Source organism: Leptopilina boulardi, unplaced genomic scaffold (assembly GCF_019393585.1).
Source record: "Leptopilina boulardi isolate dan_hultmark-lab unplaced genomic scaffold, ZJU_Lbou_2.1 LbouV2_330, whole genome shotgun sequence".
NCBI classification, from domain to species: Eukaryota; Metazoa; Arthropoda; class Insecta; order Hymenoptera; family Figitidae; genus Leptopilina; species Leptopilina boulardi.
In genome coordinates, this window is record NW_026137897.1 from 1,101,537 (window position 1) to 1,120,808 (window position 19,272).

Here is a 19,272-nt window from a genome sequence, read left to right on the forward strand (position 1 = left end):
TTAAATCAAATAATTTTTTGTTTTTTTTTTTTATCAGTGTACGATTCTAATTATTAAATATTTATTAATTATTGAATCCTAATACTATTGTTGTACAAAGAATAATTGAAAAATATAATAATATAATAATAAAAATTTAAATAAAATATAAATATATATTTTTTTTATTTTAAGGGTAATTTCTTTTTAATGGCCCATATGTATTATAAAGAAATAATATTATAAAATAAAATGAAAATTCTGATCGATAATAAAAAAAATATTATATATTAAATTAATATTTGAATATTTAAAAATATTTACTTAAATAAGTTATTTAATGATATTTATTTAAATAATTTATGTAAAAATGTTTTTAAATAAATAATAATTTTATCATTATAAATAAAAATATTTATATTTATATTTATATTTATATTTATATGTATATATTTATATTTAATACAATAGTTATTGTTACTATTAAATATTCAAACAATGATAATGGATTAATAATAAAATTATAATAAATTTTAATTTTATAACTATTTTCTTTGTAAGTATTAATATTACCCGAAAAAGATTTTTAAATAATAAAAACCTTGTTTATAATTTTTAATATATTTTTAAAAGTAGTTATACTATTCTAATTTCTAAATATTCAATCAATATGATAATAAAATTAATTTTGTTTATCATTTCCGCTATTTTTTAAAATAAGATTTAATTTTTTTTTGAATACGATTTTATTTTTCAAATAGGATTTAGTTTTTTAAATAGGATTTAATTTTTAAAATAAGATTTAATTTTTCAAATATAGGATTTAGTTTTTAAAATATAGGATTTAGTTTTTAAAATAAAATTTAATTTTTTAAATAAGATTTAATTAGAAAAATAAAACCGTAGCTTTTAAATTGATTTTTCTAAATAAAAGTGTAACTTTCTGATAAAATTGAAACACAGTTTCGAAGGCTTTGATGAATGTTACGAACTTTAATCAAAGCAACAGTAGAGAACTGAAGACTAATGCATTTAATTGCCTCAAACGCGAAGCATATTTCCGGATCAAGGTTGTATGTTGCAACGAAAGTAGCATGAATCTAATTCTCGTCCTGTATCCTGCGCAAAATCGACTACAAAATCTACTCTTCAATTATTTTTCTAATTGAAAAAAAGAGAATTGTAAATTTAATTTAATTATTTTCATAAAAATCCATTTTTAATTTTCTATTCACAAATTTTTTACATTTAATGAATTTTCGTTATTCAAAATAAAAAAAAAAAAAATCATAAAAACTACCAAATTTTCGAAATTTTGAATTTTAATTACTTTTTTCAATTCTTTTTTTCAAAAAAAAAAAATTTGTTTTCTTTTAACAGTAATGAATTAAATATAATGCTAAGAGAAAATATTATATTTAATATTAAATTAATTAAATTGACAATTTTAATTTTTAAAAAATTTCTATTACCTTCCTTTAAAAAAAAGCAGGAAAATATTTTTGATTTTGATCTTGAAGATTGTATAAAAACATTATTCAGCTCCAATTTTCAAAAATTTATCATTCATCGGTAATTGCGACTGCCCAGTAAAAGAAGATATCTGTAAAATATTATTTAATATTTTTATTAGAAAAATGGTAATAATAAATTTATTCACTAAAAATATTAATATTAATAATAATAATAATAATAATAATAATAATAATAATAATAATAATAATATTATTATTATTATAACAATAAACATAATATAGAATTTTTTACAAAATTTTGTTAATTAATTTGACTGTGAAAGTTTATTAATTTGTAAAAATTTGTAAATTGTAAAAAAAAAGAATTTTCAAATAAACAAAAAAAAGAAAATAATTTCTCGAGTAAATAAAAATCAATATAATAAATGCGCTTCTAAGGTAAAACAGTGAAGAGAAAGATGTCGATCAAAACAAATCTCATTTATATAAAAGCTCGGGATTTAAGTCAAAAATTAAAAGAGACAAACATGTAATTAGTTTCTTGTAATTTTGGCCATTTGTAGTGCAATAGTATTTTTTATTTAGAAAACATAAAATTCAAATCAAAAGTTATATTAATCATTAATTTTAACTGAAAATAATATATTGAACAGTGGTGTGATGACTCATGTGAATAAATTATATATCTGTCAAATATCTTTGTCTTTCCCATCCGCAAGTGACTGAAATATATTTACAATAAATTTGGAAAAATATCTCTAAATTTTTTTTTCAAATTTACAAATGTAAATCAATAATTGAATCACAATTTGAATTAATCTCTCTGATACTCAGAGAACAGAGAGGTTATGTACGCCAGTTTATTATTGATCGGAATCTCATACAAGAATTATTCAAATATAAAACAAAAATCTTTAAATAAATTTCTCTCAATTTTTCTGTAAATAATGTAAATTTAAACAAGTAAATCGGTGAGAAATATTAAATTTGATATGACACAAGGATTAATTAGAAAAAAATAAAAAGTGCCAAAAAAAATGGGTTCGCAAAGAAATACAAATTTACAAAATAGAAATATTCAAAGAACAACATTATTGAAAGTTGTGATTTTAGGAGATGGATTAGTGGGAAAGACATGTCTGATGAATCGTTTTGTTTCGAATAATTTTAATCAGTGCGGTTATCATACAATAGGAGTTGAATTTTTAAATAAAGATATTGAAGTTAATGGAGAAGGATATACATTACAAATATGGGATACTGCCGGTCAAGAAAGATTTCGAACACTGAGAACTCCCTTTTACAGAGGATCAGATATTTGCCTTTTAACTTACGCCGTCGATGATAAAAATACATTTAACAATTTATCCTCTTGGAAATCGGAATTTCTTTTATACGCCGGAATACAAGAGGGTTCATCCTTTCCATTTGTTGTTGTTGGCAATAAGGTATTACAAAACTTTATTTTATTTAAGAAAAAAAAAAGCTTTTCACATGTTCAAATTTGTAACGACATTTTGCAATTGTTTGCTCTGAAGTTGTCAATCAATTTCAACAGGGTTACCAAACTAAAAGTTATTAAATTTATTGTGACCAACTATGTATTTAGATTTTATATTTTAAGGTTGGTACACCTTAATTTCAAATACACGTTTAAAATTTTCAAATTGAATAATTAATTAAAAATTAAAAATTAAAAATTAAAAATTAAAAAAAGAGGGTTAATTGTATAAATTTCTCACCGAAGGTAGATATGGAAGAATCGAATAAACAAGTTACGAGGGAAGAAGCCGAAATATGGTGCAGGGAAAATGGAGATTTACCTCTAGTTGAAACATCGGCGAAAACAGCAATAAATGTCCAGGAAGCATTTGAAGCCGCCGTTGCTTCCTGGGTGAAACTTGAAGCCAAAATCGAACGTCCAATTGTTACCGATACAGTAGATTTATCTAAACAACAATCGCCTCAAAGAACAAGTTGCTGTATGCCTATAACAAGTTCTGAATAATTTTAATTATATTTTTCAATTTTTTTTAATTTTCAAACTATATTTATTTATTTATTTTTTTATTCGCAAGAAAAACTTTTTTAGTCGATTTTAATTTTTTTTCTTTATTAATTGAATTCAAATCATTCGATTTAAAAAAAAAAAATGCCAAATTATTTTTAAATGTGATTTGATTAGTATTTTTCTTTTAAGGAAATTTTTAATTAAAAGAAAGCCTATTTATTTAATTGGCTAGTATTAATTAATTTTTTTAAAAGTATTATATGTATTTAATTGTATTTATTTTGATATTTTTTTTTTTGCTTGCCTAAGTTTTATTCTTCTTTCTTTTAAAAAATACATGACTTTGTCATTATTCCCTTCATTTCCGAACAAAATATATATAAAGCACTCGACGTATATTTATATGCCTTGAACAAATTTTTAAACGCTTTATTAAAAGAAAATAAATAAAAGCTTTTTTCACTCAAGAAATATATTTTCTAATCTCATTTTGTATCCAATTTTAATACAACTCACACAAAAAAAACGTTCATACACACATACATCGTCTCGAGTTTTACAATTTAAATACATAAAAAATATGTATTCTTTTTCTTTTTTTGAAAAATTCTTTAATACACAATTTTAAAAACAAATAACAATTTTTAACAAAAAAAAAAAATTATATTAATAGCGAATGATTAAATTAAAAATATGTGCAATCTAAATATGTCTACAAAAAAAAATGTATACAAGTTTTTTCAATATTTACATATCTTTTTAGAGATCAACTCTTGGTTTTTTTTTTAATACTTTATACTTAAATTAATGACATACATACAAAAATTATTTCGCTCATGAAAAATTAGAGGAAGAATTAATTGAGTTACAAGACTAAGAAAATTTTAGTCGTGTTTTGATTTTTAAAATAGCAAATTGTTTGCTATTTTTTACGTAGTCTTTTAATTTATTTAAACGCCTATAAGCGTTTGACAAAATAAATAAGCGATATTGTTAAAATTAAATTTCGATAAGTTTTTAAAATCTCGATGATAATTTAAAAAAAAAAGTAACCAAAAATAACGTAAATTGTGTTATTTTCTTTATGACAAACAACTATTTATAATTTAATATTAACACTATAAAGTATTCATTTTTTTCGTTTGGTTTTCTTTAAAAAAAAAAAAAAAAGAATACTTGCATATTCCACTGGTAGGAACTTGTTTTACTTTTTCTGCGTACTATTTTTTCTTCTTTAATGACAATGTTCCGTAACATCAACAATAACGGATTTCTTCCAACCAAAAAGAAAATATCCAATGGCAGCTCCTAATACAACAGCAAAACACAACCATACGTTGTATGTCATGAAGATCAACATCAAAAAGTAAGAGAGAACAATTTGGATGATATGTAAAAATGTTTGGAATGTGTGCATCCAAGACAGCATTGTTGGCCTGTGAAAAAAAAAGAAATTAACAATTTATTCAAGAAAGAAAATTGTCAAAAGAAATAGAAAGAAAATGCCAAACAAGAGGAGAAATATTTACAAAGGGCTGATTAATTTTTGCAGAGAATATTATAAATTATAAATAAGAATAAGACCAAAATATTTGAATTTATTTTTTCTTTTGAAAATTGCAAAAATCAATTATTCAATTTGAATTTTATTTAGAAATGAAATCAATAATAATAATAGAGGGGGAAAAAATTGTGCAAGAAGAATAAAAGAGAAATAGTTTTGATTTGAAAAACGAAATTTTCCCAACAGAATTTGTTTCACTTTGAAATTACTTACGGTTGTTTATGGATAACCTCACCGACCATACTGGAAAGATAAAATTAGAAAATCATCCGTAAATTCATCGGTATTAGATTTTTGAATTGTTTTTTTTTCTTTCCTAATAAATGTTAACAAAAAAAAAAAAAATAAAAACTTACTGTACAACACGATTATCCTCAGCGACGACATTCTTTTCCTGTGGCATTGTAACACTTCTATATTGAAGTGCATTGTACGTTCTCCAGAAAAGGTATTCTCTATAATATTTAAGGCCTTCGTAGAGAGCAGCCATTATAATTATTCCAATGATGGAACCTATGAGACCGCCGATTGATGAAATTTTCCATGATTCGAATAAAATTGTTTCACTATATCCACCGTGAAAGTACTATTTCAAATAATAATAATAAATTAATATTAATAATAATAAATAAATTAATATTATTAATTATAATTAAGAATTATTTTTTTAAAAAAAATTATGAATATGTAAAGAATTTAAACGCTAAATGGTTTTTAAATTAATATTTTTGATAATTAAATTATATTTACCATCATCATCATTCCGTGCATTGAATGACCACCATTTCCGGACATTTGGTGACCACTGTGATCCATTGTGCTGTGATCTACATGATCCATATGATTACCATGGCCTCCATGATCCATATGATCCATATGACCGTCGGAAGAATTTAATGTGTGCAACATATGATTATGAGACATCTGCGAAATAAAATTAATAATTAGAATTTCGAAATATTATAATAAAATCTAAATTTATTTAAATTAACCTCGAGACTGACGGAAAGTCACTAACGAAAAGTTAGTTAACGTTAATAACAATGTTTTTTTTTAATTTTTAACATTTTTGGAAATTTATTATGATAATTTTTATCGCATTATGGATAAACGAAATGGAATTTTCCTCCTCAAGGATAAATAATTATGAAAATTCCCGTCTATAAAATAAATAAATTAAAAACAAATAATATAAATAAAATAAAATAAATAAAATAAAAATAAATAATATAAATAAAATAAAAATATATATTAAATTTTTAAACAATTTTGTAAAAATTAATGATCATTAAAAAAAATTCGAAAAAAATTGAAAAATTTGTAATTTTGCACGCACATCTTGTTTCATGTTATAAATATGAAAAATATATTTACAGGCGAACCATCCATTCGTGATGTATGTTGAACCGTTAACTCAACTAACTCACAACTTCCTTACTTAACAGAGTAAAACTAATTTAGAGTTTAATTCTGATTTTAAATATATTTTTTTGTTTTTTTTTATATGATTTTTTTGTGTAATAATACACACAAAAAAAAGCAATGTATTATTTAATTAATTATTTATTCCAATGATGAAATCGATAATAAATGAGTAATTTTAATGATATTTAAATGGAAAAAAATTCCAAAAGGAATATTTCTAAATCTACTGTGACAATAATTGTCAAATATTTTAATTTTTAAATAAAAAAAAAACAAAAATAATTAAAACAAAATATAAATAAATAAAATAAAACGTTAAAATAACTGAACGGTACTTGTATTTCGAATCAAAAAGAAAGGAAATGTTACTATCAGCAAAAAAAAAAAGTATCAGTATATAGACTTTCTAAAGTATAGAATCTAAGTAAATAATCTTTCACGTCGTATATGTTTCCTAATACCAAGGCCAATTTTTAGTTTAAAAAAAAAAAATTAGACAAAATTATTGTTAATTTCAGCCAATTTTTTTTTTTTTTTATTCTATTACAAAATTTTCAAGTTAAATTAAAATAAATTTTTGAGCAACAAATCTGAGATGCAATAAAATCCGGTTTTTCAAGGTCTCATCATTCTAGAGACAATTAAATAATTTTTTCTTCACTTACGGTAAAATTGTTTAAATAAATTTTAAATAATAATTAACAAAACAGTTTCAAATAATTTTTTTTTTGTTACTTTTTTTGTATACTTATTAGAAATAATTAATAAAAATAAATTTTAATGAACTATAAAGTTGATGGATATTAAATTACATAACAATTTTTTTTTTCTCTAGAAATTCAACACTTGTTTATAAATCTTGAGTAAATTATTTTTCGCTTATTATTCAAAACTATAATATAAAATTATTATTATTATTTTTTTTTTATTTTTCACTATTTATATTTAACTATTTTATTGTATTAATATATATATATATATTATAATATATATTTTATTTTTCCTTATTATTGTCTAAATATATAATTTAAACAAATATTTATTTTTTGATAAAGTAATAATTGATCAGCAAGTTTATTTTTTATTTATTAAAATATATAATAAACAGGAAGAAATGGTTAAACGTTTTTGTGGTTTAATGTTGATACCGCAAAAATTTGACAGATATAATTTTGTTGTTACTCTAATTTTAATTAAATTTTATTTTATTTTATTTAAAATTTTATTTTATATAAAATGCTTTTATTCAATAAAATAATATTAAACAACGGTAATTATTTTCATAATAATGATCTTTCTGAGAATTACTTTTTTTTTTTTTTTATTAAAGAATTCCCTTCGCTTCAGGCACTCGTGTTATTGAAATTCCCCACAATCTTCTGAAAACAGATCGATAAAGTCGCACAGAAGATATTATGAGAACATAATTTTTTTTTAAAATGACTTTTGAAATTTAAAAACTTGGGGAATATAAAAAATAATAGTGCAAAATAAAAATAATAATAAAATTTTGCTCTATTTTTTAAATTCAAAATGACATTTTTTATAATTAAATTTTATTATCAGTGTGAGTAAATCCAATGTTGAAATTTTTAATGGAAAATTTAATCCTTAGCCTATTCTTCATTGGTTTCAATTGTATCAATGACTCTGTCAAATTAGTTCCAATTATTTTGTACCCAGACGAAAAAAGATTATCAAATATTTTTATATATATATACCTTTAAAAATTTTTTAAAGCAATTTTTAATCATTTCTTAAAAATAAAATATGTTTTGTAAGCATTTTATACGCAAGGAAATATTTAATTTGTAAGAAAAAAAAATGCTAAATACAATATTATCTTAAATTTATTCTACAGATATGAACAAGATAAATACATTTTGCTGACTAATATTATTTTTAGTCTTACTAAATTTGACAAATTTTATGTTTTTTTTATAGATTAATAATAATATATTTTACTGATATTTGAAAATAATAAATTATTTTAAATTTAATTGATGTAATTAATAAAATTTCGCTTCATAATTAATATTATATATGAGGTAAAACTTAAATATTTGGAACTCTAAAACACTTTCACTTTCTTTTTTTTTATCGAATGAATAATTTTAAATTGCAAAGAAAACTGAAATAATTTGCCATTTAAATTTCTTTAGTCAATTGTATAACATACATGTGTTTATATACAAATATTATACAATTTATAAAATAATTTATTCATTAAAAACTAAAATAAAAAATACATATTTACAAAACGGAATTAATGTAGTTGAAATAAATTTTGATTTTTTACATTTATAGAAAATTAAATATTTTTTAAATTAAAAATAATAATTTGCTAATATAAATCAAAAATAGATTTAATTAGGGCAGTAAATTGACAGTAAAAAGAATGAACAAAACAAAAAAGAAGAAAAATGTCATTATCAATTGAAAAACAGAAAATAAGCAAAAACAACTAAATATTAAAATTTATAAAACAAAATGTTTCATCTTTTGTGATAAATTTATCTTCTGAAATAAGTGCTGATGATAAAATTGCAAAAGTCACTGTAGATAATAGTTTAGGAGTTTGTTTTTTTATTTTTTTTTTTAATAGTAGAACAACCTAAATACCAAAGACTTTGATAAGAGGAAAGATAATATTTAAAAAAAAACCGAATTTAAGAAATTATAATGTTCTTTTTTAAATACATATTGTATACAAAATTAGACTCACCTTTTCAAAGTTAGAGGTTATGTCACGCTGTTTTGTTCAAGAAGGGTATATTGAGTTTAAATGATTAGAACCTCAGGAATCTACAACTTCCAAACCGTCACTGTTCACGATTAAGCAACGTCTCGGCGACCCATTAATAAACTTCTCATAGCTACTTTCCTTTTACCCTTTTACCATCGCCACCATCAAGAGCAATCCAAGAGATCTAACACAGAAGTTTTCAGCTTTGCTTTCAGAACACGTGACGTAAATTCTTCATTTCCTTTTAAAACCGTAAGATAGTGCCACTTTATGGTCATTCATATAAATTTCAATCGATAAAATCTCTTTCTTTATTAAAATAAATAAATTAATTATACAAGAACAGTGTCAAATGTATGTTACTTTTTTGGAGTACTGTCCAAACTGTCACTTTCATCATATTGTTATTACGAAGAGGTTAGAAACAAAAAATGTTTTCGAAAACTACTTGTAAATGTTTAATAAACGTTAGTAAAATTCGAAATGTTTGGGATATTAATATTTTTTTTCAATCGTTTTTTAAACTCTTTTTTCTCTTTTTCTAATTAAAAATTCGATTAAAAATGTAATAATAATTGCGGTAATTTTCAAATTTTATACTTCTTGTTTTTCCCACCAGGTGGCTAACTCGACAAACTTCACGCATGCGCAAAGAAGTAAATCAGACTTGTTTAATAATGGCGGTCATTGTTACGTTGGTGTGTTAAATTTTTGCATATTTCTGTGAATTTCTAATTAATAATCAAAGTTTAACAATGTCGTTTATGCCCCTATGGCCAAATCTACAACCAAGGTCAACAGATCCATTATGGTTTAATGCTGACAGACCCATTGACGACGAAAGTGAAGTCGCCGCACTCGAGTTGGAACATCAGCATTGGGTATATTGCCTTATTTTTTTGCAATTTTACTAAAAAATTATGTTTACATTTTTATTAACGTTTATTAACAATTTTATAAATTTTCAGCGAGAACAAATACGATCTGAGGGCTCTGAAAATGTTCCAATTGGCAAAGACGCGAGAGATGTAAGTTTTGTCATTATTATCTTATTTTACATATTTCAGGTGTTAATATTGATAAATTTATTATTAAAATGAAAAATAAGTTATAATTACTTTGTTATTTAAATAAATTATCAATTTAAATTGTGTAAATTGTCTTAAAAAAATGTAAAATTCATTGGAAATTGATTTGCATGCCGGGTTGCATACCAACAGGGGTGGAATTTCTATGCAAAAAACCGTTAATATTTAAAAAAATAATGTTAATGTTTTTTCATTGGCGGAATTTCTCAGACATTCTTACCGTTTATTTTATTTATTTCGTGTATAATTATCGAGTTAATTGTGATAATTTCTTGAAGTGTGTGTGTGTGTTCATTAGGTAAGAAATATGATTAATTATTGAAATAAATAATAAAAATATAGAAATTAATTATTCAACGTCAATAATTTGAATATAGGTTAAATGTGTCACTGGTTTTTCGAGATTAAATTTTTTTTTTCGGTGAAATTTTTTTGATGAATATAAAATAATATGGTTAATATTTTTAATTATAATTGAATTAGAAAATATTCTATAATTGAATTAGGAAATATTCTTTTCACGTAATATCAATGTGATGACAAATTTTGTCAGTATAACCTCAAAATTTTTAACAAAAAAAATAAATGATATATATATATATATATATATTTGGAAATTACAAAAGTGAGGCATCAATTTGTAAAACAAAATAAGCTCAAAATTAATTTTTATAAATAAACAGAAAAAATTTTAAAATATAATTTTGATGAAATAGTAATTTTGTGAGAATTAAAGGAAAAAATTTTAAAATATAATTTTGAGAGAGTAATTAGATTTTTATTTTTAGTTTCGTGGATCTGAGGAAGAGGAGGAGGAGGAAGAAGAGGAAGAAGGTGAGGGTGAGGAGGAAGAAGAATCAGACACTCATGAAGAAGAGGAAGAGGAATTAGACGAAATGGATATGGATGTCAGTTATTCACATCAACAACAAAGATCAAGTCCCACAGAAACTGGCACCGAAACTGTCTCCATAAGAATGGTAAATATCATTTATTTTTTTATTTTAAAAATTATAAATAATTATACAAAAAAAAAAAAAAAAATTAATTGACAAACAATAAATTAGATAACATTCCGATAAAAATTAATACATAATTATTAATTAACTAAAATTTAAAAAAAAACAAATACTATTTATTTGAATTAATTTTTTTGGAAAAAAAAGTTGAATTTGTTTAAAAATTTTTTTTCTATATTTAAATATTACAAATTAAATCTAAATGTTTTGGAAATTTATTGAAATTTCTGAAATTCATTTGAAATTTTCAATTTTTGTTACAAATTTTTCATGAAATTAAAAATTTTCTAATAATCGTTTTTTACAATAGTAAATTTTTTGGAATTTTTAGTACGTTTTTTTTTATTATATTATAATATAAAAAAATAAACAAAATTCAACTTTTAATATTAAGGACAAAATTAGATTTTAATTGATTCTTTTAATATTAGTTTCCAAACATTTAAATTTGTTTTTGATAGAACAAAACGATGTCTTTTAATTAATCAGCGTTTTTTTGTAGTGACTCACCGAGTCAACAGACCTTTATTTTTCTATTCTAATTTTGAGTTGAATTTGCTATTTTCATTTTTTGATGTCTTGGAAAAATAAATTTAAAAATTAAATAATTCTCCTTCACATATATTTAAAGTTTAAAATAATCAAATGCAAATCAAATTTAATATCATTTAATTATTATTTATTTATAAATATTTTTTTAATTATTATTATTATTATTTTTATTATTTATTTATTATTAATGAATAATTAATTTATTAATAAATAATTATTAATAAAATTAATTTAAAATTTATAAAATTTGCAATTCAATTAAAGAATAAACATTAAATTATTATAAATAAATAATTATTTAATTATTTCTAATGACAAATATAAAAATTTAAATTTCTATAGTTCAAAATAAAAATTTTAGTCATTTAGGTAATTTATGCATAAAATAAAATAAATAAAATAAAAAATTAATTAAATTTATTTTTTTTAATATTATATATACTAGGACATTATTTACGTTTATTGTACATTTTTTTTTTTATCAATTTTACATAGCTTTTGTTTCATATGTGTAATTTAATAGCCAATGTTTCTCTATTTTATAAAAAGTTCATTGACTCTTTTTATATGAAATGATTTGAAACTCTTTTGTGTCTCTCTTATCTATTTCTATTTGAATTTCCTCTTTCACAAACTCTCTTCAATTCTATATCGTGGCAGATCCTCTCTCTCTCTCTCTCTCCTTTCTCTTGCTTCCCGGCTGTTTGATAAAAAAAAATAAAAATAAAAATGCTGTGGAATTGCATCTGCTCGACCTGGACACTCAGTACACTGCGTGGTATACTGCCTATACTAGGCATACACGAAGAGAAGAGTATGTTTGCCTGCATACAGGTTTATCTGCAGAGTAACTTTCCAACCTGCAAACTTAAAAGTTTATTAGGCGTCTATCTAATTTTCTAACATAATAAAAGAAAGAGAGAGAGAGAGAGAGAGAGAAAAAAATTTCCGCAATTTAAATTCTTCTAATAACATCACCAAGAATTTTTGCAAATAAGAAAATTTACATTTCGAAAATTGTATATTTTATTTACATTTTTTTATTCGATGAATTTTTAATTAATTTTCGATTTTTTTTTTTTTATGAGAATGGAAAAAATTATGTTTAATAAATTAGTAATTTTTTGTAAAATATTTAAAATACAATTGTTTAAAAAAAGGAATATTTTTAATTCAAAAATTCAATTTACCATGATCGAAAAAAAATTTTTTTTTTGCAAGTTTTCATTTTGAGATGAGATATTTGGAAAAATTTGTGAAATTGCATTTTTTGATAGGGCATTCTCTCTCTCTCTCTCTCTCTCTCTCTCTCTCTCTCTCTCTCTCTCTCTCTCTTTTCTATCCCTTTTAACCTCAGGGTTGCACTTTTATGAGGAATAATCCTGAAGATAGCGCGCTCTGAAATTTCAACTAGCCGCGATGTGCCGTTACAGAAAGAGAGAGAGAGAGAAAGATATTGTGCATCGAGGTGGGGAAGTTACTTTATGGTAACCCTGTACATTGCGCCGGCTCTCTCAGCGCGCGCGAGTAACTGAAGTAAAGCCAGGTTGGTGCCCCCGCTAGGGTGAACGAACGGGTATATGCTCAGGCAAAAGTGAACCTGTGTGCCTCCACCTCCTCATTCTCTCTCATCCTCTCAGTACCAACTTCTTTAAGCGAAACACCTTCATTTTTGACGTCACGAGAAAATTTGTCACAAAAAAAAGAAGGAGAAAAATTATTTTCGTTTTTTTTTTTTTTTGTGAATAATATCTTCCAAATTATATATATATATATATATATATATATTTCACATACTCGTCATTTTTTATAAATGATTTGCACGCAAAACAATCGATTTCACTTACTGCCATTTTCATTAGGATTCACATTTTCAAATTTAATTATTTTTTATTTATTATTTTGTTAAATACAAAAATTTTGTTTTTTCAAATTATTTTTGTATTCGTTTTTTAATTTTTTATATTTTCTTTTCTCTTTTCGAAATTTTTTTCTATTTCTAAAATTTCTTTTTTCTAATTATCTTTTGGTATTTTTGAAAATTACCAAAAGATTACTTTTGGTATTGAAACTTTTGTATTTTTCCGAAATTTTTTGTTTGAATTTGCATTTAGTTTTGTATTCGTTTTTTAATTTTTTGTATTTTCCTTTTTCCTTTTCGAAATTTTTTATATTTCTAAAATTTCGTTTTTTGATTACATTTCGGTATTTTTGAAAATTACCAAAAATTACTTTTGGTATTGAAACTTTTGTATTTTTCCGAAATTTTTTGTTTGAATTTGCATTTAGTTTTGTATTCGTTTTTTTATTTTTTGTATTTTCTTTTCTCTTTTCAAAAATTTTTTCTATTTCTAAAATTTCTTTTTCTGATTACCTTTTGGTATTTTTGAAAATTACCAAAAAATTACTTTTGGTATTGAAACTTTTGTATTTTTCCGAAATTTTTTGTTTGAATTTGCATTTAGTTTTGTATTTGTTTTTTAATTTTTTGTATTTTCCTTTTTCCTTTTCGAAAATTTTTTCTATTTCTGAATTTTTGTTTTTTGATTACATTTTGGTATTTTTGAAAATTACCAAAAATTACGCTTGGTATTGAAATTTTTGTATTTTTCCAAAATTTTTTGTGATAACTAAAATTTTTCGTTTGAATTAGTATTTATTTTTGTATTCGTTTTTTTATTTTTTGTTTTTTTCTTTTCTATTTCTAAAATTTCTTTTTCTGTTTACCTTTTGATATTTTTGAAAATTACCAAAATTACTTTTGGTATTGAAACTTAAAACTTTTGTATTTTGTCTGCAAACTTTTGTATTTTTCCGAAAATTATTTTGATAACTGAAATTTTTCGTTTGAATTAGTATTTATTTTTGTATTCGTTTTTTTATTTTTTGTATTTTCTTTTCTTTATCCGAAATTTATTTTCTATTTCTAAAATTGCATTTTTTGATTACCTTTTGGTATTTTTGAAAATTACCAAAAAAATTACTTTTTGATATTGAAACTTTCGTTTTTTTCTTCAAGCTTTTGTATTTTTTCGAAAATTGATAACTATTTTCGTTTCAATTTGTATTTATTTTTGTTAGAATTTTTTTTTCGTTTTATTATTTTGGGAAATTTCTTTTTTTGCTTTAAATTTTCGCATTCCATTTTGTTCAAATTGGAATTTGATCTTGATTGATAAAAAGGCGCAATGATGGATGAGATTGAAAAATTGTAATTTGATATTACGTCAGATTCTGATTCATTACTTTCCATTTTCTGCGGAGTTGAGTGTTCTGGTTTATCAGTCATGCATAATTTAAACATCAAATATATGTAGGAAGTATTTTTCTTTCTAATTTCCCTTTCTTTCTAATTTCTTTTAATACTTTTTTTTCTCTCATTCACAAATATTCATATGCATTTTGTACCGTTTAAAAACGTATTTTATTCCAAAGTAGATTAGGTTTTATTTTCATACTTTTATAAATTAGTTTTTCCACAAAAAAATTGTTAGAACTTTTTTTTAATCATTTAGAAATTTAATCAAAAATTAAACGTTTTTTTCAATTTAATTTTAATAAAGGGGCGCATGATTATTCCATAAAAATAATAAATTAGAATTTTTAAAAATTTTATTCGATATAATTATTTTTTAGACAAATTTTCTATTTAAAATTTGGAAAGATTTTTCTTTTTATACGAATTTTTACATAATAAAATTTTTAGCTACCGAATAATAATAATTTAAAATGAATTTTAATTTAAGCGAATTTTAATTCAACAAAATTCTCATTTAATCGAATTTTATGTAATATTCGAATTTTTTAAATGACAGAAATTCCCATTCACCGATTTTTAATTTGTCTGAATTTTTATTTCTATGAATTTTTAATTGATAAAATTTTTAAGACACCGAATTTTTATTTTTCCGAAATTACAAAAAAAAAAAAAGATTTTGGCGTAATTTTATTTGTCGATTACTTGTTCGATTATTTTGTAATTTCGAACAAATGAAAATTCGGTGTCTTAAAAATTCGTATAAATAAAAATTCGGACAAATTAGAAATTCGGTGAATGGAATTTTTTGTCATTTTAAAAATTCGAATGACATAAAATTCAATTGAATATGAGAATTCTGTTGAATTAAAATTCGATTAAATTGAAATTCATTTTAAATAAAAAGTCATGTAAATTAAATGACTAAAATAAAAATTCTGGCAAAAATTCGGTAGCTAAAAATTTTATTATCCAAAAATTCGTATAAAAAGAAAAATCTGTCCAAATTTTAATTGAAAATTCGTTTAAAAAATAATTAAAATGAAATACTTTAAAATTCTATTTAATGTTTTCTTTATGATAAATTAATACGCTTCTATTTTATTTTTTTTGAAAATTCGAAATTTAAATTTTAATTGAATTTTAGAAAATTATATTTCAATTTTCAATAATTACAAAATTTTAATTTTTAATTTGAAATAAAAGTACAATTTTCTGTAATAATTAATTTTGATTTCTAGTTTTTCAAGGTAATAGACTAAAAAAAAAAAAAAAAGAAATTCAAATGAAAGGAAAAGGAAATTTTTTGATAAATGATATGAAAGATTTTTGAATTTTGCACAGGTAGATATATAAATATTTGTGGTTGAATGAGGAAGAAAGGTATTATGGGTTCACATGGGTGGGTAAATCATTATTTGCTGGAATAAATTCTCCTCTCGGTGTGTAACTAGGGAAAGCATTAAAGAAACGTGGTGTGGTGTATATATACATCAGAGGTGGGATAGGGAAGGTATGTTGGGATTATACTTACACCTCTCGCGCGATGCGTCGTATTTCACAGTAAATTAATTTATCCTTGGTTCTTATACTATATCTGTAGCAGACATGTTAGTCGATCTATTGTAATTGCGATGAAGTGAGGTTCCTTTCTGCGTCACTTATTCGCAATTTATAACATCCTGGTTCTGTTATGATTTTTTTTTTCCTTCTCATTAAATTGTTTCAGCATTCAAATATTTTTTTAATATGATGATGATCACCCTGACTTTGTAGAAAAAAAAAGAAACCTCCGCCAACTTAATAAATAAAAACATTTAAAAAATTGTATGAGCAAAATTATATTTTGGATATTTTTTTATTAATTTAACGTTAGTTTTGGTCAAGTTTTAGTTGATATTCGAGTGCAAAGTATTTTCTTGATTAACCTTTGTTCTATGATTTTATTGCCTCAAGTTGTAAACAACGACATCAGGCCTCGCCCTTGTCTTTATCAGGTAATATCTTTGATTGCATCGTTTCTGTCGCGTTTTCTCTAAGATAGACTTATTGGAGTTTTAATATTGAAGGTAACACGGAAATGTACCCAAAACAATGTCCAATGATAATCTTTTTTTTTTTTAATTTAAATAAATTGTTTATTAAATATATTTTTTTTATATTAAATACTATTTTTTTTTGTAAAAACTATTTTTAATAATAATTCTTAATTATTAATAATTATTATTTGTTTATAATTAAATATTTAGAATTAAATAATTGTTTGTAATCTTTTTTTTTAGGCAAATAATTTGGAGACATCGTTGGATTAAATAAGGAGGTTCAACGTTTATATGATTCAGAAATTAGCTGCGTGGTTTGAAAATGGATTGATGAAAAAAAAAAAAAAAATGCCGAGTTCTCGAATACCGGAAAAAAGTCTGTTTATACCAATGCCGAAACCTAATACCTAAGTTCAGCATCCTAACCTGCCTCAAAAGGAAGTTATGGCACGTACAAGTTATTATCTCGTTCGTTCGCAAGAGTTGCTGGTTTCGTCCCAAAAAAAAAAAAAAATAAAGAGAAAGAAAACTACATGGAGATAAAGTGAAGGTAAATTACCATTTATAGGATGCAAAGAATGATGAAGGCAATGGACAAAAGGAATTTTTTTTTTCTTTCGAAAATTCGTTTTTTATAAAATTTTTTAAGAAAAAAAGAAAAAAAAATTATAAAAAACGAATTTTTTAACTGCAAATTTCGGATAACTTCATTTTAACGACGAAAAAAAAAATTAATGCAGTTTGTAACTTTTTTTTTTCATTAATAATTATTATTGTAAAATAATAATTGTTAATTAATAAATTAATTGATTAAATAATAATTAATAGTTAAAATAATTAAGTAAATAAAGTTTAAATATTTTAGAATTAAAAAAAGCACTAGGATTTATTTAATCCAAATACCTGCTTAGTGATTAAAAATTACTGGAATTATTTTTTTTTCTAAAAATTTCAATCCAGTTTGCTCTTCCTTTATCATTTTTTGTTTCACTTTATTTTTAGTTTAAAAATGATTGATTTAAAAATTATTAGTGTATGAATATTATTTATTGATTACAAAATTAAAGAATTTATTTTTTTAAGAATCAAATCAAAAGAATGAGATTGTTATTGTAATAATAGATTCTAGAGAAAAATGAAAGCTAGAAGTGAAAAGAAGGGAAGAAAGGAAAGAGTTGTTGGGGAAAAGTGCTGATGGATTTAATTGTTAGAGAAAAAAGGAGAGAGGCACGAGTAAAGAAAGAAGGGTCGCGAATAGTACGCGAATGAGGGAGAAAGGGGAAAAAGAAAGAAAGAGATAGAAAAATAGCAACGAGAGAGAAAGAGAGCGAAAGAGAGAGAGAGAGAGAGAGAGAGAGAGAGAAAGGGAGAGGCGCAGAACGTGCAAGAAGAACGAATCCAGGGACTCGGGAGTAGTTTGACTCTCAGTCGAACGCGCGTTTACAAGCACACGACACGCGTGGCTCGGCAAAGCCCCAAAGTGTCGCCGCAAAACCACGTGCCACACACACACACAACTCTTTGCCTTTTTCTTCCCCTTTCTTCAACTTTGACGTAATCATAAACAATCTTCTAGCCTTCATTTTTCCCTTAGATTTTAAGAATTAAAATAAGACTTGTGCGATTCAAAAAAAAAGCAACTATTTTTTCTAGACTTATAGAATTTGTGAATTTTTGTTTTTTGAACATTTGAATTTGTGATTTTTCAGTGAAAAATAGTGCAATTTAAAAGAAAAAGAATTGGTGCATTTTTAAAAAAGGATTTCATGTGCAATTAAAACATTTTCGATTTCCTTGACGTTTTGGAAAAAGAAGAAATTGGAGTTTTTCACAAGTTATGGATTTATGGATAATTGGTGAGTCAGTATTAATTTTTTTTTTTTCTTTTTTTTTTACACCAATCGATACAAAAAATTGTACAATTATTTGGAAGCAGAAAATGAATTTTTCAGAGAAAATATTTTTAAAAAGTTGGAAAGAAAAAAATAAGAGAAAATAGGTTTAAGAATATAGGGGAAGATAAAAACTTTTTTCCAATAAAGCTTTTTTTTTTTTCTATGCTTCCAGTGAAAATTATTAGAATCGATTTTTCCTTTTTTTTTGCAGAAAATTTAT

The 19,272-nt window shown here is 23.0% G+C and overlaps 5 protein-coding genes across 8 annotated transcripts in view; 3 read left to right on the forward strand and 2 right to left on the reverse strand.

Moving 5' to 3' along the window:
• LOC127285205 (homeobox protein GBX-1) overlaps positions 1-1,576 on the reverse strand; it is a 37,136-nt gene extending 35,560 nt beyond the window's left edge. Inside the window, exon 1 of the mRNA XM_051311083.1 lies at positions 1,452-1,576. The gene's annotated coding sequence lies outside the window, so the exon portion shown is untranslated. The remainder of the gene's footprint in view (positions 1-1,451) is intronic.
• A 329-nt stretch (positions 1,577-1,905) lies between these two features.
• On the forward strand, positions 1,906-4,638 carry LOC127285216 (ras-related protein Rab-9A-like). Its single transcript, XM_051311103.1, has 2 exons — positions 1,906-2,902; positions 3,202-4,638. Exons 1-2 carry the CDS (start codon positions 2,492-2,494, stop codon positions 3,460-3,462), a joined length of 672 nt encoding a protein of 223 aa, XP_051167060.1. The 5' UTR covers positions 1,906-2,491; the 3' UTR covers positions 3,463-4,638.
• On the reverse strand, positions 4,612-9,559 carry LOC127285217 (high affinity copper uptake protein 1-like). 2 transcript variants are annotated; one of them, XM_051311104.1, is made up of 5 exons: positions 9,180-9,554; positions 5,780-5,953; positions 5,386-5,615; positions 5,243-5,272; positions 4,612-4,901 (listed from the first exon to the last, which is right to left on the reverse strand). In XM_051311104.1, exons 2-5 carry the CDS (start codon positions 5,951-5,953, stop codon positions 4,700-4,702), a joined length of 636 nt encoding a protein of 211 aa, XP_051167061.1. In that variant the 5' UTR covers positions 9,180-9,554; the 3' UTR covers positions 4,612-4,699. The 2 variants fall into 2 exon arrangements, with proteins under 2 accessions (XP_051167061.1, XP_051167062.1); XM_051311105.1 differs by lacking the exon at positions 5,243-5,272 and having other exon boundaries at positions 9,180-9,559.
• Positions 9,560-9,843: 284 nt separating this feature from the next.
• LOC127285218 (anaphase-promoting complex subunit 15B-like) lies at positions 9,844-17,686 on the forward strand. The gene is made up of 4 exons (XM_051311106.1): positions 9,844-10,081; positions 10,169-10,228; positions 11,077-11,268; positions 17,398-17,686. Exons 1-4 carry the CDS (start codon positions 9,956-9,958, stop codon positions 17,425-17,427), a joined length of 408 nt encoding a protein of 135 aa, XP_051167063.1. The 5' UTR covers positions 9,844-9,955; the 3' UTR covers positions 17,428-17,686.
• The window catches only part of LOC127285210 (ecdysone-induced protein 74EF), a 267,455-nt gene continuing 265,753 nt past the window's right edge, over positions 17,571-19,272 (forward strand). For all 3 annotated transcript variants that reach the window (XM_051311092.1, XM_051311095.1, XM_051311096.1), the window contains exons 1-2: positions 17,571-17,707; positions 18,867-19,013. The gene's annotated coding sequence lies outside the window, so the exon portion shown is untranslated. The remainder of the gene's footprint in view (positions 17,708-18,866; positions 19,014-19,272) is intronic.